We start from the raw sequence: 24,452 nt of genomic DNA on the forward strand, positions 1-24,452 counted from the left end.
GAGGGGAAGGGATCCAGGGCACAAGATGAAGGCTTCATTTTCTTCAGGATAGCCTCCACTTCACTCTGAGCAACATCGTCAAAGCAGCTCAGGGACCCATGATGTCCCAGGGTAGATGCCAGCCGAAGATCAGGGAGGCTATGGAGCTGAGAGCTAACAGAGTTAACTTTGTTTTTGAAAAATGAGAGAAACAGGTTGCATTTTTGAGTCGAATCTTCAGCATGACTTTGTGTAATGGGATGAAGGAGATGGTTTATTGTAGAGAAAAGCTGCTTAGGATTTCCTGGACAGCTGTTGATGATGTTGGAATAATACTTAGAAAAGGCATAAGCTTTCTGATGATCCTCATATGCCTGCTTGTGTACAGAGAGACCTGATTTTTTTACACGTCTCTCGATAGCACGACCAACAGCTTTCATGTTCCGCAGCTCATCAGTGTACCAAGGAGCTGAGCGGGAGAACGACACCAGCCTCGACTTTAGAGGAGCGTGGAGCTCCAAAAGCTCCTGGAGAGATTGATTATAAAAATCCACAGAGTCTCCCTGTACTGAACAGCAACAAAGGGAAACTGACTCCACTGCAGATGCATAGGAAGAGCAGCAAACATATTCAGGGGACAGATAAGGTGCATTTTCTTCTCTAGTTCTTTGGTGTCCACCCCTTTCTGATGCCGCCCTGGGCAACTGCCCATATCACAAACCGCCACCGTATGCACGTTTTGAAACGTTTTTGTATTCAGGACGGTCTAAAGGCAGCCATCTTGTTTTAAGCATTCGTTCAGAAACTCTCCATTTCCTGTGGAACGTGTTCGATGAGTCATTTGTGAAATTTGGAGCTTGAACACCAGAAAGTTGAAAAATGTTCAGTTTTTGCTTCTGTCGAGGAAAACCTTCGCCTCCCGCTGCCGTAACGCGCTGCTGTTACCGAGGCAACGCTCCGCATCAGACCGGCTTTTAGGCCAAAACAGGTTTAATCTGGTTGTACTGAATGTTCAGGTTCATGGTGTGTGTTTACGCGGACTCACCTCCATGTGCTCGATCTGCCGGAGGTGAGCGTTCTTGGTGGTGAGCAGCAGGGCTCTGGCCTCGTCCAGCTGAGTTTTAACCCCCAGAGATTCGTTGTAGAGCAGCGAGAACTGAGACTGCAGACATTTATATTCTGACGTTTCTTTCACGACTTCTTCTGGAATATTTCGCAGGTCCATCTGAAAGATTCAAGGCGGTTTCTGCGTTGTCCGTGTGTTTGTGTTGAAAATGAGCCGTGGATAAAAACGGTGCTGACCTTGAGCTTCTCGCTCTCCCTCACGGCCTCCTGCAGCTCCAGCTGCAGCTTCTCCAGCTCCGCCATGCGGCTGTTGGCCAGCTCCTGGTTGTGCTCCAGCTCCGCATTCAGGCTCTCAAACTAAGACCAAAACAATCCTTGACACGTCTGCAGATCACACTCTGAGATGACAGCAGCGCCGTTCCTCACCTTCTGGATGTTGAGCGTTATCTGCCCTCCGGCTAATCCGCCCGAGCTGCCGGTGCTGCTGTATCCAGACTTAAGCTGCAGAAACAAAACATGCGTCAGAAAGACGAGACAAAGATCCAAATGCATCTCTTTTTAAGGAACTAACATGATGATGAATTTAGGGCTGAAATGAGCAACGATTCTATAACTAACCGATTAATCGATGCTTGAAATAACCGTTAAACCATTTAGGAACAGACTGACTGTAAATTGGAGCATAGAGACTCTAAAAAGGTCATTTGATAAAACAACAACTCAGTCAAAGAGGTTATTAAACCAAAACGGCACAAAAACAAACATTTTGCATGTAAGATAAATTTTTTTTTTATATATTTTTCTGTAAATATGTAAAACTCCTGGTTCAAACTCTGTAAAAAGCAAATGTTTTTTCCAAAAATATAAAGAATTATAGAGGAATTTTTGTTTGATTTGAGTTACAACAACATTTCATTTTCCTTTGGGATCAATAAAGTACTTTTGAATTGAATTGAATTGAATCAAGCACCTTTTGCTATCAGTTAATAATCAGTTAATCAATAAATAGCAGATCAGCCATAAACCATTTCAGTCCGGCCGAAAGCGTTCAGCTCTGCACATGTTGATGTGAGACGGATTACTTTTAGCCACAGACGCTTCCTGAGCTACAAATGATCAAACTTTCCCTGAAGGAACCATCATTTCAGGAAACAACTAAATGTTTATTTATTATTATTTATAATAATAACTATTATTATAAATAATCTTTTGATGCATTTCTAATATTGTATGAAATAAATTAAGTAGTTAAATGAAAGTTCAAAAGAATGTGACATTTTTAATGCAAATAACCGATTAATCGTCTGAATAATCGATCAATCGTCTGAATAATCGATCAATCATCTGAATAATCGATCAATCATCTGAATAATCGATCAATCATCTGAATAACCGATTAATCGTCTGAATAACCGATCAATCGTCTGAATAACCGATCAATCATCTGAATAACCGATCAATCGTGTGAATAATCGATCAATCGTCTGAATAACTGATGGAATAATCGTTGGCTGCAGCTGTAATCAGGATCATTTGAACGGGACGAGCCGTGTGACGCCTGCATGAGTTCAGGCTACATCAACAGAAATCACTGATGTTATTCATAATCAACGGCTAACCAGGCATCACAAGCTGAATCATTTACATATTTCTATGCAAACTAATTTTCTAATTCCATGAAATGCCGCAGGAAGCTACAAACATCAGAGAGAACGGAGGTCAAAAGGTCAGTGCAGGAATAAAACAGGTTCTACTGATTTTGTGCTTTAATACGTTCCTTCCTGCCGGTTCCTCCGTAGATCGGACGTTTAAAAAAGCAGCTGACTCGCCGTGCTCCGGCTCTTATCGCCGTTTGGATTGTGGAAAATCGAATCACAGCCAAAGCCTTTGGACACAGGTAAGTCCGAACCCACCTGCTCCATGGCCTCCGCCAGGTGTTTGTTGAGCTTCTGCTCCCGGTTGCGAAGCTTCTCGATGTCCCACTGCAGATCCTCCACCGTTGTCTCCATCTCAGACACTTTGGTTTCTGCACTGGTCACTTTGTCCACCCACTCATTGTACTGAGACACGAGGAAGACAAACAACATGAGGACGTGGTAGACTACAGTATGATTAAATGTCATGTTTTGAAATCAGACACGCTGCACACCTGACTGAATAAATAAAATAAGTTAATAAAATAATTCAACATATAAAATATGAGCAGATCAATGGAGCCACTAAGAATAACAGGTATAGCTTTGAAACAACCCAAACAAATTAAATTAAATGCTTGAACATGATATACAAAGAAAGTTACAAAGAAAATCTCTAAAAAAAAAAAATCTTTCTACGTTTTCTGGCTTTTAGCAAATAGAAATAATTTTGGTGATTCTAACTAAGTGGAAAAAAAAAGAAAAGTTTCAGTCTCATTTAACTTCAGTAAAAAATTTAATCTTTATCTGGAACATGAAAAATGTCAGATATTATTATAGAACAATTAAGAAAACAGTATGTTTATATACATTAATAATAATAATCCAACATAAAAACCTAAATTTTTGTATCCAGTTAGGAAAGGAAGTTTATTAAATCTTACTCGTCCAAATATGTCCCACATTATTCATATTTACACAACTAATTTTACTCCATTTGAATGTTTCTGCTGTTTCCGGGTCACATCAGCGGCTCCGTCAGGATTCGTACCTCCATGGACATCTTGTGGTGTCGTCCCTGCAGCAGCGTGGCCAGGTCCCTCAGCCGGACGTTGTCCTCCAGCGGCCCGCCCTCCTCGCCTGCTGACCACCAACATCAGTTTTAACATTTCCATTTTTAATTGGGGAAAAAGGCTACATATTTGGCCCTGATGACTTCAAACTTGGGGATTTAGGTTCTTAGTGTAAAAGGTCGGGCTGAGCGCAGCAGCAGCTGAGTCATCGCCATGGTTACCTGCAGCCTGGATAGCCGTGCACATGTCATCAATGCGCGCGTGCAGCCGGTCGAAGACGCGGACCAGGTGGCCGATGGCGTCCTTGCTGAACAGCATGCGGTCCTGCAGGTGTAAGCTCAGCTCCTCCTCGCCGCTCTGCTCCAGCGTGGCCAGGAAACCCTTCGCATTCTCGCTGAGAGGAGGAGGAGGAGGCAGCGACGCATCTGCACACAGCGCAGGACTCATAAAACAAACCGACGGGATTCAACAATCAGATGCTTGGAGTTATAAATGTTGTTTCCCCTACAGAAAAAGCTGCGGACCTGTTTTTGGATCAGACGGCGGTTCAGTCGGTGGGGTTAACTCGTCTCCCCCAGCAGGGGGCGCCGGCTGCTGCAGCTCGTCCTGGTGATCTTCCTGCCGCTCTTCCGGCTGGAGCTGCTGGTCCGTCAGGCCGGCTTCGCTCTGGGCCTCTGGCAGCGGCGGCGGAGGAACCGCCGAGGTCGGCAGGGTCAGAGCGACGCCATTGTCCTCCGTCGCCATGGTTTCCGGCGGCGGGGCCGAGGGCGGGGCGGGGCCAGACGCCAACTCCGGCTCGATGCATTTACGCAAAACTTTAACGTTATCCTCCAGCTGCGAACCAGACAGGAAGATTAAAAAACATTCAGCTGAAGACAAACAACTTCCTGCTTTATTTCCAACAGAAAACGAGACATTTCAGATTTAACTAAAAAACTGTTGAAGCAGCTGCAGGTCACATTTTCAGGTTGATTAAAATAAAATCACTTTTTACTGCTGCATCCTGGGTGCACACACTGCAAAAACACAAAATATTACCAAGTATTTTTGGTCTAGCTTGAAATGAGACTAAACTAACTTACATTAACTTTTCAGCAACATATAGGAGCTTATTTTAGCCAATAATTCCTCAATTTCAATGGAAAAGTTCTAATTTGAGATCATTTCACTTACAACGGGACATTTTCCATGTATTATAAGTGTAATAATCTGTCAGATGGAATCACTGACTCAGAAAAAGCTCCTATATTCACCTGAAATGTTATTTATAAGTTAGTTTTGTCTTATTTGTAAATATCTTATGAAAAGATATTTACAATAAAAACTAGACCAAAAATGCTGTGTAAGATTTTGGGACAATAAATGTTCTATTCTTTACGTAGATTTGAATTCATAAACTCTGACCCGCTCCGGCCCTGAATGTGTGACTCGTACCCAACAGGCGGGTTCGGCAGGTACTGCGTAGCCCTAAAAGATTTAGCGGGGGTTCGCAGTACCTGCAAGAGGAGCGGCTGTCTGCTGTAAGAATCAACGGTTCACTGTGCAGCCGTGAGTTCACCCACGTTTTTCAAGAACAATTTAAAACACGACTTAATCAGTTAGTAAATAACTTTTTTCTCATTTCATATTGTTTCTGAACTGTTCTTTGCTAGAGCAGCGGTGCAACATGTCGATCAGCATTAGGTGACAAACTGACGCCGAGACCAGCAGGTCCTCCTCTGACCCGCTTAAAACGTTCATAACTTTATTAAAGAACAAAAAAATCAACAAGGTGTTCAAATTAATGACCCAACAACAATAACAATCTCAGTGATTATTGTTTCTACAAGGTGTTGCGCAATTCTGTGCGTTTCGGTTCCATTATTAAAATAACAAGCAGAGCCGGAGTTTAAAATTAACTAATCAACCAACATTTACAACAAACATCAAACACGGCAAATGTTTCATTAAGTATTCAACAAAGAAATGGCTTCTACCGCGATAATGTGAAATTAATTTAATATAAAAAATAGTTTGGGCATCTCGCTTTGAGCTCAGAGTCTGAGAGGCTTTTCCTTCATCAAACTTCTTTTTGCCTCTTATTTAGTGGAAATATTGATGTTGATGAGATTTTCTCCAAAATAATAACCTTTTTCAACCTTTATAGCTCCACTGTTGAAAATGAGGCTCTAACATTCACAAATAAAATAAAATCCAGTCCATCATCTGGTTTGAGGTGATTCCTCTGGATCCTGTTGGAGGAAAAACATCCCAACTTCAGAAGATGAGCTTTAACCTAACAGAGCTCTGAGGTTCCTCCTGTCAGGATGAGGAGGAGCCATGTTAGGAAGATGAAGCTGCAGGATCTTCAGAACAAACAGGTCATGATGCTGGACTACTGATCATCCCTCTGTCTGGACACTGGATCAATAGAACCAGTTCAAAAGCTAAAATGAATGGTTATATGCCAGACATGGAAAACTGGGATGCCTCCATGCCATGATGTTCAGGATTTAGGCCTCATGGCGTCTCAAGGTTCACATGGCAGCCAGTGGGCTGAAGGAGATACAGCTTTACTTTGTAGCAATTCAAGAGCTACCAGCTTGTCTGTGTGTGTGTGTGTGTGTGTGTCTATGTGTGTGTGTCTATGTGTGTGTGTGTGTCTGTGTGTGTGTGTGTGTGTATACACACTTTTGTCATATTACCCCCAAGAATTTAAAGCTACTTTCACCCCTGCTCGTACCTGAGACCAGTACCGGTTGACAATCAGCAGGGTCGTGTCGTCGGTAGCCTGCCTCTTCTCCAGCTTTTCTATTTTCTCTCGTAACTCGTCCTCCATCGCCTGCCTTTGCTCCAGCCGCTCGCACAGCTTCTTGTTCTTAAACTGCAGCACCTTCATGTCCATTTCCTCCTGCAAAACAGTCACAAAAAAACTGTTAGAGCAAAATGACCAGAGGAAATAAATGTTATTTTGATCTCAGACATTCATGGGGTTTATTTTTTTCTGCATTTGTTTTATTGATTGTAGGTTTTTGCTTCCATTTTCTGTAACTGCAGAGCTTTTTGTCTGTAGTATTTTATTTTTTGTGTGTGTTTTGGGGTTTGGTTCATGTGTTTGTGCCTTATGCAAGAAATATGAAGATAAACAGAGGGAATATAAATACGTTTACACTTCCACTTACAACAAGCTTTAATATGCAAAACAAAACGTTTGACATCCTGCTGCCTGCAGTGGCATTCTTGTACATATTAAGAAAACATATTTTTTTATATTAAACATAAATATTTTTTTTCTCAGATGTTTTTTTTACATAGTTTAATATGTATTTATTAGACATGTCACAATAACAAATTCTACTGGACAATCAAGTGCCGCAGAAGTTATTGCGATAGACGATAATATTGTTGCTTTGAGAACATTTTACAGTAATATAATGTAATTAGAACACATTCTCAAAGAATAATAAACTTTATATTATAATGAACATTTAACTGGAAGACATTTGAAAGTAGCTGAGGAAGAAACACCAGACTGAAGACTTTGATCATCCAGTTTTGGTAGAAAGAAAATAAATCATGTAAATGGAAATTATTGAGCTTGTTTTAATCGATGAACTTATTTATCGCTTATTACGACGTCCTAGTATTAAATATTGAATGTTTGTGTTTTGCGTGTTGCCATTTGCAACAGTTTTTGCTCATATGTGCACCGGTGGTGCAGATTTAAATGACAATAATGAATCTAGCTAAAGAAAGACAGGACAGCCGGTGACCCACCGTGGAGGAGACTCCCGCTATGCGGATGGGCTCGATAAGCGTCGTGGTGGTTTTCTCCTCTTTCTTGCTCTTTTTCTCAGGTGGGCCAGGAGGACTGTCCCCTCCCGAGGGCCGCTTCCCTCCCCCGGCACCCGACATCTTTCCTTCACCTACAGAAGAAACACACACAAACCATTCAAATCCAATGTTACTGCCTGCGGCTGCAATAAGGCAAACACAAACCCAATTCATTTAATAAGAACAAGAAATTGAAAATCGGTTTATTTTACACAGCAAACCTAATTAATCATAAACTAACTCCATGTTTTTGATATTTCAGTTTGACGTTGCCGCTGAATTTATCCTAAAGCTAGCTCCGGGTTAGCCACACAGCTCCCTTTGTGTGGCGCAAATACTCACTTATAATCCCCGTTTTCATTCACTTATTATAAATACGGCTATAAAGCATTCGGTGGAGATGTTTTGCATTAACAGAAATAAAAACAAGCACAGCCAATGAGGAATATCGATGCTACACACCTTCGCCAGCAGCGAGTGGGAATATAATTCAGGGGGACGCAACAGGAAATGACGACAGAGCGTCTTCGTCGGCTACGTTTTAAACACATAGAGACATAGCGCCACCTAGGCTTCACCGTTCTCTTCGTAGTTTATAGCTTTGTATTTCATACAAATAAAAATAATAATTTTATAATTTTGCTATATGCTCACTTAAACGCGACAAGCTAATTATCTTTGTAGTTTCGGATCTATGGATCGGATCCATGCCCTGCAATCTCATCTCCTGCCACATGGGGTCAGTGTCACTACATCCAGTCGAAACCGGCGAAAAACGATTTTCAGGAATTTGACCAGAATGTAAACATTGCTCCGGACTCAATAGGGAGTTTTAGTCGGTTTCAGAGCTGCCGGGTCACAAACCGTCATGAATTCCAGCGGAGTGGATCAATTAAACTGACTGGACGTCGTTTATTTGACCGTGTCCTGTTTTAGCTGCTTCCTGCTCGGTCAGTGAACCTGCCGGACCAACCAAAATGATAACTGGCGTATTTCTAATTTCCTTTTAAGCGGTTGAGTTTTGTGTTAGCTGTAAACACGTAAAGGGTAAAGTCTGCGTATCGGGATTATTGTAAAACAAAAAGAAAATAAGTGTTATCAGGAGTTAGCGGGTTGTTTGTTGTGAATTGTGACATGTGACCTGAGTTTGTTGCTGTAGATTCACATCATGACCAAGGACATCGTTCTCGGAGATGAATTACCTGACTGGGTGGGGGCGAAGGAGTTCTACCAGAAGTACGACCCCAAAGAGGTGATCGGCCGGTAAGTCCAGCTGAGCAGCCGGGTTAGGACTCAGCGTCCCGCCTGGTGGCGGAGGGAACATGATGTACTTTCCGGTGTGTGCTGCTTCTGCAGGGGGGTGAGCAGCGTGGTGAGGCGGTGTGTGCACCGACACACCGGCCAGGAGCTGGCCGTGAAGATCATCGAGATCACAGCCGAGAAGATGACGGCCCAGCAGCTGGAGGAGGTGAAGAGCTCCACCCTGAAGGAGATCCAGGTCCTCAACATGGTGAAGGGCCATTCCTCCATCAGTAGGTTCCGTTCAAACGCCATCAAAACATGGAAAAACTATTTCTCTTATCTTTAGAGTTCAATCAGTCAAGTTTATTTGTATATCTCATTTCAGCAACAAGTGCTTTACAACATAAAAACACAAAAATAAAGACACAGAAGACACCACACAGTCAACAATTGAGAAAACCAGTCAACATTTTACATTTTGTCATCATTTCACATCAAAATGTTGGTCAGTGTCTCATTTATTATAATCAGAGGACCCAACAATTATACTCAAGGAAGAGTATAGCTACTTCAACATATTTCTACTCAAGTAAAAGTGAACAGTAGCTACCCAAGAAATTCCTCAAGAGTAAAAAATATTTGGCAAAATGTCAATTTATCAATCATTTAATATTTAAATGTTACATGATCAGACAGACAAAAATATAAAGTTAAGTGGAAGTGTTGGTATTTTAAGGACTAAAATTCATATAAATAGAAAAAAGTGTAAAAAATCAGGAAAAAGGACATTTTTCCAATTGAGTTCTTTCCCCCCCCCCAAAAAAAAACAACTTAGGAATCTTTAACAGAAACTGCAGCTGTGTGTCTATCTGGTGAGTTTCTGGTTAAAACATGTTAATTTTTTTATTCAGTGGGTAGAAAATCCAGAAATTTCACTCCAGTAAGAGCAGAGATACTTCATAATAAAATTACTCAGGTAAAAGTAAAAAGTACAGCATAGTAAAAATACTCCTAAAAGTACATTGTTTTAAAAAATGTTACTCAAGTAAATGAGGAAATGTAACTAGTTACTATCCAACTCTGCTAGTTACAAGGAACACTAATAATAGCAGGTGTGTTAGCGTAGCTTTGGAATGACATGTTGGTTTGGGGACCCCAGTGAAAATCTGCTCAGGGCCCCATAATACTTTGACCGGCCCTGTTTTTAACGCTTTCTGTTTGTTTGGTTTCCTCCAGTCACCCTGATTGATTCCTACGAGTCCACAACATTCATATTTTTAGTGTTTGACCTGTGAGTATCAAAACAGAGAAATGAAGTGGGAATATTATTTACATGTGAGAATATTTTGTAGATTTGTTTGTTTTTCTGGACAGAATGAGGAGAGGAGAGCTGTTTGACTACCTCACAGAAAAAGTGACTCTGAGTGAGAAGGAGACCAGGTGAGCGCCACTGATACTTTAATATTTCTACTGATTATTGCTGCTATTAAAAACAGAATTAAACCTTTTACAAATAATTTTGTGTCAATTTGCTCTTGGCTGGAGAGCGAAGGCGTCTCCAGGCGTCTACCTGCACTCCCTCAGCATCGTCCACCGGGACCTTCAGTAAATTAATCGTCACATAATTTAATTTAATATAATTCAAAACAACTGGCATAAGACATTAAAACAACTCAACACTAAGTATTATTTTCCTAATTTCCTTCTGAATGTCTCAGAAACTCAATATTTCTTAGAAATTTACTTTCTAACAATAAACAGAGCCACTCCAGGATGCAGATAATATTACATACACCAGTATATATCTTAGATGTAAATGAGTAATAAAATAAACAAAATGACAAAAATTAACAAATACATAAATTAATAAATAGATAACATAAATATTTTAAATATTGTCAACTTTAGTTTTTAATATTGTCAGTAATATTTAGGGCTGAAGCGATTAATCGTGATTAATTGAAAATTGACAAAATCATGAACTAATTTAGTAATTGATTAATTGGTAACTGGACTCAAAAAGGCCATTTTTTGAAAGAATAACAATCAGAGGTGTAATTAAGCCAAAATTGCACAGAAATATAAACATTTTTCATTTAAGATGAAAAACGTATTTTCCATTTCAAAATTGATTTAAATGATTTGTTTATTGGGGCCTGCCATTAGCATTACATAGGGAAGAGCATGTAATGCATGGCAGGCACCTGCTGTTCTCCACCCAATAAGGGGTCTCTTTATTTCTTTATTTTTCTTCCATCACTGTTAATGCGGCTCATACCGCTCCATGCCCCCCCCACAAAAATGGTATCAAAACGTTCAGCTTGATCCCGAGAAGGGAGCTATTACATTTAGTGGGATTTAGAGGTAAAATGACAATATAAATTGAGAAAAAAGAGCAAAAAAACGAGGCTCAGTGTCTGACAGAGATAGGAATCTTTCTCTCTGAAACACACACACAGCATTGTGGATTTCTGACTCCAACACTCTTTTTAACTCGCCCTCATGGCACAAATATCGCCCTATTGGTCTAAAAGTTGGTCATGACATAGATACACATGCCTGCTCCCGTAAAATGTTTTCAAAAATTTGCTAGGGCTTATGGTTTTTTGTCAGGGTCCTTCAGACCGACGCTGGGTGTCTCACAAGTATAGAAGCTCCGTCTCCAGCATCCTGTCTGACAGCGAGAGCCCAGATGCAGATCGTTACTCACCAAAGCATAGAGGTTCATGGAGGTTTGAAAAATAATTAAAACAAGAAAGAGATAAAACAGCAAATAAAGTTACAAAGTTAAACACAAAACAATGTGAATTAATTGAAAATACAAAACTAAAAATAAGCAGCAAAACTGATCAAATCAATGCAAATAAAAGTTGACTAAAAAGGGAAAAAAGTAAAATAACTAGATAAATATGTAATTAGTCATTAAATCCATCAGCCTTTACTGATTTTCAATGGAAACTATAAGCTGTGATGTAAAAACTACTGAGTTTCATAACTTCTCCTTTAAATTAACTGATCAGCGACGCAACATTTCAGTTTGCCTCTTAGAGTCAAACTGCTCTGTTAATAAATCCAGAAGGTCACTGGCTGTGACCTTGATGAAAACAGGAAGGTCCTTTCTGAGGGGGAGTAAAGATGGCCGCCTGTTGCTCCACAGAAAATGGGTTTCATTGCTGTATGTAAACTTCTGACTGCAACTCCAAACTCCAGTAATAAAGTATTTTACTTTATGCATAAAATAATTAAATATAATGAAACACAAATGTTTCTATTTTTGTACAGTTTTGGGTTCATTACTGCTCTGACTGTGTTGTTCTTTCAGCAAATGTTTTTTAGAGTGTTTAGTTAATGATTAATCGATTCCTCCCGATTAATCATGTTAATCGTTGCAGCCCTAACGGTTGCGATGGCTGGTTAGTTCTCAGACAGTGAATGGGAGGCATGAGCCGGTGTGTTTGTGTCACCAGGAGCATCATGCGCGCCCTGCTGGAGGCGGTGCAGTACCTGCACTCCTTCAGCATCGTCCACCGGGACCTGAAGCCGGAGAACATCCTGCTGGACGATCACGGACACATCAAGCTGTCCGACTTCGGCTTCTCTGTGCAGCTGCAGCCTGGAGAGAAGCTCAGAGGTACCTGGAGATCCCACCCAGCAGCTCAGAAACAGAAACACTGATGATTTTATGTCCTGACACGGTCTGAATCGCTTCCTGTCCTCAAATCAGAGCTCTGTGGAACACCTGGATACCTGGCGCCTGAAATACTCAAATGCTCCATGGATGAGATGCATCCAGGCTACGGGAAGGAGGTGGACCTGTAAGTCTGCTTTCCTCCGCAGCATTTCCCTCAGCTTCCCCTCTGCAAAAACACAAAACCTAACCAAATATTTTTATTTAGTTCTAGTGGAAATATGTGAAAAACAAGAAAATTTACTTAGAGTAACTTTTCAGCAAGAAATAGGAGCTTCTTTTCAGTCAACCGTTCCTTAATATTGATAAAAAAAGTTCTAGTTCCACTGGCGCCGTTACCTAGCAACCCCAGCCCGTTACCTAGCAACCCCAGCCCGCTACCTAGCAACCCCAGCCAAGCCCAGCCCGTTACCTAGCAACCCCAGCCAAACCCAGCCCGTTACCTAGCAACCCAGTTCTAGGTCCACTGGCAGATTATTTCACTCATAACAAGACATTTTCCCACGTTATAAGTGAAATAATCTGCCAGTGAAACTAAAACTTATTTAAATCAATATTAATGAATTATGTACTAAAAACAAGCTCCTATTTCTTGCTGAAAAGTTACTTGTTGGTTTTGTCACATTCTAAGACATTTTATAAAGTAGATAAACTAGCCGGTAAGGTTTTGTGTTTTTGCAGTGCTGACCTCTGTGTTTTGTCCCGACCGTAAGCTGGGCCTGCGGCGTCATCCTCTTCACGCTGCTGGCCGGCTCGCCTCCGTTTTGGCACCGGAAGCAGATGCTGATGCTGCGGATGATCATGGAGGGCCGGTACCAGTTCAGCTCCCCGGAGTGGGACGACAGATCCGACACCGTGAAGGACCTGGTGCGCTCCCCGTCAGACCAGCATGGTTTTATCAGGAAGCGGTTTGGTTTTTAACATCTGTGTAAACGGCCGTCAGATCTCCAGGCTGCTGGTGGTGGACCCGGCTGCCAGGCTCACCGCAGAGCAGGCGCTGGCTCACTCCTTCTTCAGGCTGTACCAGAAGGAAGACGTCCGTCTCTTCAGCCCCAGGAAGACGTTCAGGGTGAGCATGCACAGCACAGCAGTCAGGAAATCTACTAAAGTTATATCATGAATAATTCTTTGATATTTATTTTATTTTAGAAAAAGCCAGGTAGCTAAGCTACTATTCTACTGATTGTTTAAGTTACAGAATTTTATGCACAAACTGTTTCCTATTGAAAGGGGGAGCATTATGTGAAATCGACTCTTTTGAGTTTTACATCACATTATAAAGACATTTTATGAGTTTCACATTTCTACTGAAAAATTGTAAAAAGTTTTCAACCTGTCCAATGTTTTTTTCTAGAAAGTTTTTAAGAAAATTTCTGAGTTTGAAAAATCTAAAATTTGCTTTGGATCAGTTGGACTTTTTCTTAGAGGAGCACAAACACCAAACTCTGAAAATTTACAAGTTTTTTCTAGAGAATGTGTACAGTATAATCAATCTGAAATTTTCTAAAACAAATTCTGGCAACTTTTTGACTCTTCATTGTTTTAGAAAATTGCTGCAATCAGTCTCAAAACTTCAGGGTTTTTTCCAGCAAATTTTCAACTTTTGAAACTCAGGTTTCCACATTTTCAGTTTTTTTCTTGAACATTTCTGAGCTTAATCTCAAAATGTCCTGAGTTTTGCCTAGAAAATGTATCGACTTTTTAAACTCAGGAATTTCCTTTTTATTTCCTCAGAAAATTTCTGAGATTGTTTTTCTTCCAGCAAATTTTCAAACACAGAAATATTCTAGTTTTTAATTTGGAAACATCTCAGATTAATTTCAAATGTTTTTGTTCTTTCATATTTTGACTTTTCAAACTCAGGTATTACTTTGTTTTTTCTAGAGAATTTCTGAGCTTAATCTCTAAATTTCTGAGTTTTTATCTGCAGTGGCCGCGCCGTCATTCTGCAGTAAGAGCAGCTTTGTGACTAAACTCTTGATGACTTGCAGCATCTCTCTCTTCTCGTCCCGTCCAGGTTCTGATCGTGAGCGTTCTGGCCTGCATCAGGATGTACAGCCGGTACCGGCGGGCGCGACCTCTGACCCGGGAGGTTCTGGCCAGAGACCCGTACTCGCTCCGCGGCGTGCGGAAGCTAATCGACGGCTGCGCCTTCCGGATCTACGGCCACTGGGTGAAGAAGGGCGAGCAGCAGAACCGGGCCGCTCTGTTCCAGAACACGGCCAAGATCGTCCTGCTGGGCCTGGAGGACTTTGAGACGTAGAGCCGCTGTAAAAGCTGAGCCGTTGCTTTTAGTTTGTTTTTATTTAACCGTGTGCATGTTGCTGCCACGTCGTGTTACTGTCTAATTCTGACATGTGCAATTCAGGGATCAGGAAGTGCGACGCCTGAACGCATCGCTGCGACTTCAAGATGCATGTGTTGATATTCCTTATCTTGTCGATCCAAGATTGTGAGTGAAATGTTTTTTTCTGCGATGCACTTCGTATGGGAGGACACGTTGCACAATAATTTCCATAAGTACACTGTGTATATTTAGACTTTGACCTGCAGAAGGAAATTGGAAATGAAAACATTCAGATGTTATTTTTACAGCCTCATTATTTTAACGCTCAGACTCTCCAGAGTTGGGTGTCGGTACTGTAGGTTACTGTAGTTCTGATTCAGGCATTCCTCAACAACGTAACCACTCACTGATGGTAAAAGCCAGCAGCAGCATTCCCGACTCTTTGCTTTGATCATTTCCATTTAAAGTGCCTGCTTCAGGATTGTACTGTATGTGAATTCAAATGTTTTACTGACAATAAAACAGATGGTTAAGTAGTTTAATTTAACGTTGGCTGTTCTGGTTATTTTTTGCCTTTCTTGCCGGATTTGGCGGACTGGGCTTTGCTGCTCTGCTCGAACACCGTCTCTTTGATGCGCTGGTCCAGCTGCTTGGACACCTGCTCCATCTGCTCCTTGACCTCCTGCTCCACCAGGGCCTTCAGGTCCACGGAGGCTGGAGGACGACACACAGTGATCATGCTGTAAACACAGACGGCCATTTTGATAGCCGCCTGATAAAACATCTCTAAGAAACCTTAAAATTATAGATGCTATCTGTAAACTTACATTTAATTAATAGTTTATTAGATTAAAACTGGTTCCCATCACAGTGGGGTAGCAACTAGTTACATTTACTTGAGTCACTTATTTTTGTCATTTTGGTCATTAAAATACCAACATTTCCACTTAACTTTATACTTTGATATTAACTTTATATTTAATATTTTTAAATATTAAATGATTGACTAATAACGTCATTTTGAACCTTTTAATGTTGTAGTTTGACCGCCATCCAGCAGAGGGCGCCGCTGGTCATCCCTACGCGGAACCATTTGAAACAAAGATGGCGGCCAGACCGGAACGGCCACCGGTCCGAACAGAGTCCCGTGTTGGATGTTAAATACCTTTTATGCGGTTCTGTTTTGAAATCTAAACAGTAGATAAACTCCACAGGGAACAACCAAGGAAAATTATAACAGGATGTCAATAAAAACGGGAGATTTTGAGGATTGTAATGAGTTAAATCATTCATGGAGCGAAGTTTTAATATTCCTTCAACAACAACAGACGGTACTTCTGTATGAAGGTCCGTCTGTATTACAGTTAATCATCCCACATGATTAACACATTTTACTCGTTTCATCTTCTATTTTTCTATTGAGCAACTGACAATGTTCCTGTTTTTCTAAATATAGAGAGTTTAATAATGTGAGAAAACCACAAATTTCTGCTTATTCAGGAAGTATTTAATGCAACTGACAAAAAATGTTAACATTTAATTTGTTTTTTTATTATTCATGTTATGAAAAATTTTGCCTTTATGTTGTTAAAATATGGTCGACCCTCTCGACTGAAGAAAAAAACTCCGGTTTTTAAGAAAATTGCCACTTATCAATTTATTGTTTGTTGATTGATAAGAATCCACAAAGGTCTGAAAATCTGCCAGCAGATTATTTCCCTTATAACATGAAAATTTTCCTTAGAAGTACTAATTTTTCATAAATATTAAGGAATTACTGACTCAAAACAAGTTCATATTTCTTATTGAAAAGTTATTTGTAAGTTAGTTTTGTTTTATTCCAAGTGTACTGAGATATTTGCACTAGAAACTGAAACTACTTGATAAGATTTAGTTTCACAAATCTTCACCAGAATTTGTAGTAAACTGTAAAAGTCATGTTACCTTCTGCAGTTTCTTCCTCCATGGCCGAAGTTTTCTGTGTCTCAGAAGAATCGTCCCCTGTTTTGGATGAAAAGTTTTTTATTATTTCGTCTCCAGTTTTGATGCAGGTTAAACAGAGAAACTGTCACCTTGTTCAGCGGACTCGTCTGCAGCCAGCCCCTCTCCTCCCTTCCCAGAATAAGTTAAAAACAAGTCAAGTTTTACCTGTTGGGAGATTTAAAAAGGAGAAAATAATTCAGTCCCAACTTTACTCCACATATTGTCACACGAATGAATCACAGAAAAGAAATTATAAATCCCAAACTTCTTTTAAAATGTGTAAGTAAGAATATTTTAATATTTATTTGTTCTAAAAAAAAAAGGGACACACCAAATTTGTAGAAAAACAATATTTATTTTGCTAGATTTATTTGCTAGAAAATTTCTACATTTCAAAAAGCAAATGAAGTTTCTTCTCAAAGATTTTCTAGATAATTTGTGACTTTTTAAACTCAGAATTTCTATATTTTTGGGGAAAAGTTCTGAGATTAATCTCAAAATTTCAACATTTTTGTTAGCAAATTTTTTGACTTTTCAATCTCAAAAAGTTCCATGTTTTTCCTTAGATTTGAGTTTTTCTAGCATATTTGTGACTTTTCTCTGAATTTTCCTTGTTTTTTGAAATAAATCTCAAAATTTTTGTTTTTGGTGTTTTTGCTGGTAATTTTTTACTTTACATGTTTTGTTTTGTTTTTTAAAAGAAAATCTTAGTTTTTTCTAGCAGATTTTCAACTTTTCAAACTCAGAAATTTTCATGTTTTTTTCTAAAACAATCTGAGATTTTTTGGCAAAAATGTACTGTTTTTTTCTACCTACAATGGCCCTAATCTGCCATTGAACAGGGCAGATTTTTCTCCATATTGGGTGAAAATCTTGAAAGTTTCCCAACTAAAACAGACCTTTGGGATTTTCCATGCTCCCGTTCTCCCATTGGAAGAAGCTGGGCTGAACGGACGTTACCTGCGGGGTGAATATGTACTTGTAGAGTCTGTCGTGCCGCAGGTAATGGTCCTGGATGTAATTTAAAACGCAGTTGACCTCATCCAGGCTGAACAGCTTGACGCTGAAGGGAGGTCTCTGGTGGAAGAGAGACGAGCGCATGAGGAGGCGACGCGGCGGTGAGATAAAAGTTCAGCTGCGACTAAAACAGGCCAGTTGGTGACACACACCCTGACCGAGTGACACAGCAGGAGGTCGTTGCAGTACTTGAAACACTGCTCAGAGTTGTTGAGAGGAGTTTCTGCAAAATGAAGAAGAATATTTCCCTTTACTTAAAACTAATCTAAAACCTCATCAGACCGAAATATAAAGTTAAGTGGAAATTACAATAATTCATATAAGTTACAAAAAATAAAATCATGCAAAATAAATTTTTTCTAGATCTGTTACTTTCAATAAAAAACTGATTAAACTTTAACAGAAACTGCAGGTGTGAGTCTGTCTGGTGAATTTCTGGTTAAAACATTTTAGCTTTTTATTCAGTGGGTAGAAAATCCAGAAATTTCACTCCAGTAAGAGTAAAAATACTTCATAATAAAATTACTCAAGTAAAAGTAAAAAGTACAGCGTGGTAAAAATACTTCTAAAAGTACATTTTTCAACAAAAGTTACTCCAGTAAATGTTACTCATTACTACCCAACTCTGGTTATAAGACAGATAAATGGTTTTCCTGTAAGATAAGTTGTCTCTCGCCTTTAGCACGTTTAGCAACGTACAAGGATGACTGACAGCGCTAAGCTCCGCCTCCTGGCTCTGATTGGTTGTTTTTGGTGTATTTCTTCAGAGAGGAAGTGGATTGGAGCGATCTTTTCACAGATTATCTGACTCATCACAAACCGTCACGATATGGAGACACTTCTAACCAATACAACATATTTTAAAATAAAAGTTACAAACTGCACTATTTTCAGTGGATATTTAACCTAAAATATGCAGTACAGTGTATGTAATGCTTCATAATAAAAACAGCTGAGCTTTGCTCACCTATGTTGGCCTCATGGATGGATTTGATGATGGAAACCAGTGCAGACGTCTGCGCCTTACTGAAGCCCTGCTGCCTGCAGAAAAGCACCGTTTGGACGTACAGCTCTAGCAGGACTGCTTTCTTTGGCTCTGGGAGGTCGACAGCCAACACGCTGCACAGGGCACTGCCACAGACCAGAGGGAGAGCCGGTTAGAACATGGAGCCTCTCAGGCATGCAGGAGCCAAAGGACCGAAAACAGAAACACCTTTCCAGATCAGGAACCGACTGGATTTGGTCAATGACCTCCATGTCGTGGAAGCTGATGTCTGTCCTGGGAAGAACAAATCCCGGGTTAAAACCTGACGTTGGGCGATTTTTGGTGTAGATAAACAAAAATGCAATGAGATGTCACCATAGCAACAACTTTGCTGTCAGGTCCCGAGGTACCTATGGAGAACAGGAATCTGTTTTTATTACCTGGGAAAATTAAACTAAGCTAAAAATAATCATGGAGAAACACAGTGTCTCTGCTTATTTCTATATGCATTGCATCATATTTTAGGTATTTTGGGGCCCTACTTTAACTTGTAGGTTTTTTTTAAATCATTTTTGATGAAAAAACTCAATTAAAACAAAAGAACTAAATAATAATTAAAAATAAACGTACAATTAAGATAATAAAGCAGCAGCCAGCTGGCTACGTGAGGAGCTTACCTTAATACTAGTGTCCATTTTATTTCTTTAGGTAACAAACTGCAACAATTCAGAACTAAAAACAAAAAAAAACCTGTTAAATACTTATTTGCTTATAAACTTAAAGTGACCGTTTAAGATGTCAAAAAACGAAACACAGGGTTTGGTAAATGTTAAATATTAGGTTTAGAGGATCTAAAACAGACTGCAAAGCGACTGGCACGCATCTGTTTGAGTCAGTGGTAACCTAGCAACGGCGCTAAATCAGCTTCCGGTTTCCGGTAACTAAAACTGTTCCCCCAAAATATTAGCATGGAAAGAAATAACAGTATAGTTTTATGTAAGTAGACACACAAAGAAATTATGAATAAACACGACGAGGAACAAACATATCCACCACAGAGACCACCGTGCTCACTGCTGCTAGCAATTTGAGTCCGTGGTAACCTAGCAACAACGGCCAGCCAGTTTCCGGTCTAGCCTAACTAAAAACTGTTCCCCCAAAATATTAGCATGAGAAAAATTAACATCATAGTTTCATTTAAGTAAATAATGAATAAACACGATGAGGACGTAATATCCACCACAAAGATCACCATGCTAATAACTGTTAGCCGTCTGAATAAATAAAAATATTTTTTTATTGGCGCCCCAGACAATGTTCAAAGGGGTGGCCAGACCAGGTCAGGAAAAATGCTAACGTAAACAATAAAAACATATTTTAAAGAATCAATAAAGCAGAACGTGTATGAAACCAGTGGTGGCCCCAAGGGATGGCCAGGCGGGGGCCATGGCCAAAACGGGTAAAATGAGAATCATGTTTAGTTAATGGAAAGGTCATTACATAATCACCACACAGAGTGAAATATTTCCAGGCTTTATATCTTGTAACTTTGGTGATTTTGGCTTACAAAGAATGAAAATATTCAGAGTCTCTGAAAGCTGAGTGGAAGGAAAAATGTGAGATAAGTGAAGGATAAATGCTGTGTTTAAAAGATTTTGAAGCACAATCCAGGCACGATCATCAATCACAATCCAGGATCATCAGAAAACATAACATCCAGAACCAGAATTCAGGGATGAGTCTGAACTCTGGAGGAGCTGCACAGATCCACAGCTCAGGTGGAACAGTCTGTCTGCACGACTATTACCTGTAGAATCCACTAATCTGGCTTTTATGGAAGAGTGACGAGAAAAAAAAGAAGCATAAGAGTTTAAATTGCAGTTAAAAAGAAAAAAACCAAGGCAGAGAGAACCTGTCTGCATGGCGGTGGCAGAATCATGATGTGGGAATGCTTTAGATCAGCAGATCCCAAAAAATCTCATTAAATATAAAATGCAAAAATTCATTTATTGAATTTTTGTTATTTATTTATTATTTACTTTTTTATTATATTTATTATTTACTTTTTTCTCCCTTTTATTTAGTTTGACCTGCTCAAAAATGAACAAAACTTTTATGGAATCTGTAAATCGCTGAAAACATAAAAAAGGCTTTTGTTTTTCCTTTTTTCATCAAAAAAGAAAAACAGATAATTGCCACAAGTTTCTGGTTCAATTCTTTTCTATTTTGCTGGCCAAGTTTTTTTACTATGATCAACTTGTCATAAGTGGATGAAAAAAATAATTCTTAGGGCCACAAATGGCCCCTAGACCACAGTTTGGACACCAACTTAAACTGGATTTTTAAACTCAGAATCCAGTTTAAATTAGTAAACCTCAGGTAGAAACATGCACATGAGTTTCGTTTCTAATGACCTTTATTACACTTTAAAATACCAAAGTATTTTATTTGATAAAAGCAGAAATTTGACTCTCTTTGGTTTCGCAGTAAAAACATCTCATGTTTTCACAGGTCACTGATTATTTTTTCTCTCTTACTACCATTTGTTATCAGGCAGATGTTCCTTTAAAATCCTTGTTATCAGTGTGATAGCAAAGCGCTTCATGTCATCCAGACGCGTCATATCAGAGTTTCACCACCACAGATGAAGACGTTTTTTAAAAAACTCCTGCTATCAGATGTTGCAGAGCCGCTCGGTGCCGAAGATCAACACATCTCTGGTTGCGCAACATAAATATTTCCATCAGCGCTGCAGGCCAGGAGTCGAGCTGCTAATTAATAAAAACAGGTTGTAGTTCTGCTGCGGCGAGGCCAGATGAGATGTTTCTGACAACCCAACCCAAACGCAGCAGAGATGACTGTTATCGCTTTGACCTTTGACCTCACAGCAGCAGAATGCGTTCAGCTCTTCTGAAAGCTGCTGTCAGGTTTTTATTTTCCTCCAGATGGTCGTTCTGAATCGTTTGGTTGTTTTCATGCAGTCGGTCTCATCGAACGCTGCAGCTGAAGATCTACAGAATCAGAGGCGCTAAAGGAAGCCGTGGGCCTCGGGGGTTTTTATCTGAGCATCGCAGCAGCAGCAGCAGCAGCAGCGCCGCAGCGCCCAGCCCTGCTGCTGCTGCTGCTGCAGCGTTGCACAACAGCTCCTCTGTTCCTGCTGCAGCAGCCACCGAGGGGCCGACAACACCCAAACTGAGGGAAACGGAAAAATATTTTGATTATTTTTACGGTTTAAAAAGCTGCAGACAATAAGAGAAGATCTGAAAGTTCATCTTTGTAGTCAGATCAGAGTTAGGAAGAGCAGCCAATCACTTCACTGAAGTAAAAATAAAAAGGTAAAAAGTTCTGAGTAACCGATCAAATGATCAATCATCTCATATTTAAAAATGATCATCAGACAGACCAAACTATACAGGATGTTTGGTATTTTAATGACCAAAATGACAATAATGGTTACTAATTGTAATCTCTGGTTGCGCAACATTTATATTTACTTGAATAGCGTTTTAAAGCACAGCGTAGTTATTTTTACTACGCTGTGCTTTATTTGATTAATTTTATTATAAAATCTAAATTTATTGTGAAGTTTAAATGTATATTTATCAATATAAATTTTTATTTTTATATATCTATATGCTAACTTCGGGCTCTTGGGGGCCGTCTGGTGATGTGGAGGCCCTAAGCAGCTGTTTAACTCGCATATGCTTTGGGCCGGCTCTGATGAGCCTGACTCATAAACGCAGATCTATTCAGGCTAATTCTATGATTTACTATTTATTTTCAATTTATAATTCATAATTAGATTTTCTGAAGCATTTTTTGGTGTTTATGTTTCAGGTAAACTTAATGTTTTTGTTCTATTTATTTCCATTGGCTGTTATTCTGACTGAACAGATTAAAGTTGATTTTCCATGTTTCAGCGCTGAACTCCTGCAGTTATCAAATAAATGTATGATTCAGTTCATCTGTTTGTGCTTAAAAAAAGAAAAGTTTTAAGTCACTTCAGCTGCTGTTTTTTTATCGATCGGCCGATAGTAAACCTCAGATATCGGTATCGGTATCAGAAGTGAAAACAGCAGATCGGTGCGTTCTGAAACAAAGTTACGTTTTCTAGCAGAAAATCAGTTTCTGTGATTAAACCTGTTAAATTTTTAGTTTCCTCCAGTGGAAAGTGAAACGACGCTCAGCGCTGGCTGTTTGCTTCTTCAGATGGTAACATCTATCGTGACACGTTTCGTTTCATCTCTGCATGTTTATCAGCGCAGTGATCAAAACCAGCCTCACCACATGGTGAGTATGGCATGAAACCGTCCGTACAGTCCCACCAACAGAAGCATCCACGATTCACAAGCATTCATCTAATGGGAGAAACCCAGCAGCCTGGATGTTCACTGATGAAGTCAGGCTTTCTGTTAAACCTGAGGCTCATTTTACACTTCAGCTGCTTTTAGAATAAAACAACAAAACAAACAACATCCTCTTTGAGTGAAGCAGGCGATTGGTGAGAAACGGATCCGCCTCTTTCTGTTTGCTTTAAAGCTGCTGCTGCAAACCTCAGAGAGCGCAGAGATCTCAGCCGGCGGCGGCACAGCGGCTGATGATGATGATGATGATGATGATGGAGCGCCGGCCTCCTCTGAGGATGAAGCTGCTGATCCTGACTCTCCTCCGCTCCACCTGGTTGCTAGGAGACCCGGCTGCAGGTTTCACTCTGTTTACTACCAACAGAAAAACTTCATTAGCTTCAGCAGATCAAAGTTTTAAAGCTTTAAAAATTAGATTTCATGTTTTATGAGAAACTAATGAACTGTTTTCTGCTAAAAACACAAATTTTAAAAAGTATTTCTGATCTAGTTTCTAAGTATCTTCAATAAGACAAAATGGAGAAATATTAGTTAGTTTTAAGTCAGTAATTCCTCAGTAATAGCTCCAGTTCCACTGGCAGATAATTACACTTTAAAAATGTTTTTCCACTGTAAAAAATGAAATAATCTGCCAGTGGAACTGGAACCTTTTGATCAGTTTTAAGTAATTACTGATTTAAAATGCTTTTAGCTTAATTTTTTTAATATTTCACACACTAAATGTACTTAAAAAAGCATTAATATGCGCATTGGAGGCCGTTTCAGAAGCTAACACTCAGCTTCCTTATCAGCACTGCAAAAACACAAAGTCTTACCACATAATGTTAGTCTAGTATCTACTGCAAACATCTCAGCACAATAAAAATAAACAAAATAAACTTACAAGTAGCTTTTCAGTAAGATACAGGAGCTTGTTTAGAGTTAATAATTCTTTAATATTGATTATAAAAAGTTCTGGTTCCACTGGCAGATTATTTCACTTTTAAGATTATATATTTTCCATATTATAAATGAAATAACCTGCAAGCAAAACCAGTCATTTTTATCAATATTAACAAATTATTGACTTAAAACAAGCTCCCGTTTGTTGAAAATGTAACGTAATTTTGTCGTATTTCAGGCGCACTGAGATGCGTCCACTGAACTAAACCAGAGTTTGTTTTTACAGTGCGTTTTACTGGGGGGAAAAGCACGAATCCTGAACTTTGAAACTTTCTGTAATGTTTTGTTCCAATCAGATAAAACAAGCTGCTTTAACTGGTGAAACTTCATTTTTTTAATTATTTTTGTTTTATTTCAAGATATTTGCACCAGAAATTAGG

General features: G+C 39.6%; 3 protein-coding genes across 9 annotated transcripts in view; 1 reads left to right on the plus strand and 2 right to left on the minus strand.

Annotated features, from left to right (window-relative positions):
* The window catches only part of LOC103155117 (E3 ubiquitin-protein ligase BRE1B-like), an 11,259-nt gene extending 3,165 nt beyond the window's left edge, over positions 1-8,094 (minus strand). Inside the window, exons 1-10 of one of the 3 annotated variants that reach the window (XM_016663296.1) lie at positions 8,027-8,094; positions 7,508-7,656; positions 6,474-6,641; positions 4,276-4,585; positions 3,973-4,176; positions 3,730-3,821; positions 2,958-3,104; positions 1,471-1,545; positions 1,282-1,401; positions 1,025-1,204 (exon numbers count right to left, since the gene is read on the minus strand). In XM_016663296.1, coding sequence (XP_016518782.1) covers positions 1,025-1,204; positions 1,282-1,401; positions 1,471-1,545; positions 2,958-3,104; positions 3,730-3,821; positions 3,973-4,176; positions 4,276-4,585; positions 6,474-6,641; positions 7,508-7,645 — 1,434 coding nt within the window. In that variant the 5' untranslated portion in view covers positions 7,646-7,656; positions 8,027-8,094. The other 2 variants (XM_016663295.1, XM_016663294.1) reach the window with 2 other exon arrangements.
* Positions 8,095-8,311: 217 nt separating this feature from the next.
* On the plus strand, positions 8,312-15,323 carry phkg2 (phosphorylase kinase, gamma 2 (testis)). The gene is made up of 10 exons (XM_007576614.2): positions 8,312-8,514; positions 8,724-8,827; positions 8,921-9,096; positions 10,043-10,097; positions 10,181-10,246; positions 12,274-12,437; positions 12,531-12,621; positions 13,208-13,361; positions 13,438-13,563; positions 14,512-15,323. The coding sequence occupies exons 2-10, from the start codon at positions 8,733-8,735 to the stop codon at positions 14,755-14,757; spliced, it is 1,173 nt and encodes a 390-aa protein (XP_007576676.1). The 5' UTR covers positions 8,312-8,514; positions 8,724-8,732; the 3' UTR covers positions 14,758-15,323.
* On the minus strand, positions 15,306-23,448 carry cfap119 (cilia and flagella associated protein 119). Of its 5 annotated transcripts, none has more exons than XM_007576613.2 (9): positions 19,444-20,766; positions 19,142-19,176; positions 18,995-19,060; positions 18,749-18,912; positions 17,934-18,004; positions 17,725-17,841; positions 16,854-16,929; positions 16,726-16,782; positions 15,306-15,495 (listed from the first exon to the last, which is right to left on the minus strand). In XM_007576613.2, the coding sequence occupies exons 1-9, from the start codon at positions 19,459-19,461 to the stop codon at positions 15,344-15,346; spliced, it is 756 nt and encodes a 251-aa protein (XP_007576675.2). In that variant the 5' UTR covers positions 19,462-20,766; the 3' UTR covers positions 15,306-15,343. The 5 variants fall into 5 exon arrangements, with proteins under 5 accessions (XP_007576675.2, XP_016518790.1, XP_016518789.1 ...); XM_016663304.1 differs by having other exon boundaries at positions 18,995-19,055; positions 19,777-20,764; XM_016663303.1 differs by having other exon boundaries at positions 19,777-20,764.
* Between the last annotated feature and the right edge of the window lie 1,004 nt (positions 23,449-24,452).

This window comes from Poecilia formosa, unplaced genomic scaffold, assembly GCF_000485575.1.
Source record: "Poecilia formosa unplaced genomic scaffold, Poecilia_formosa-5.1.2 Scaffold412, whole genome shotgun sequence".
NCBI lineage: Eukaryota > Metazoa > Chordata > Actinopteri > Cyprinodontiformes > Poeciliidae > Poecilia > Poecilia formosa.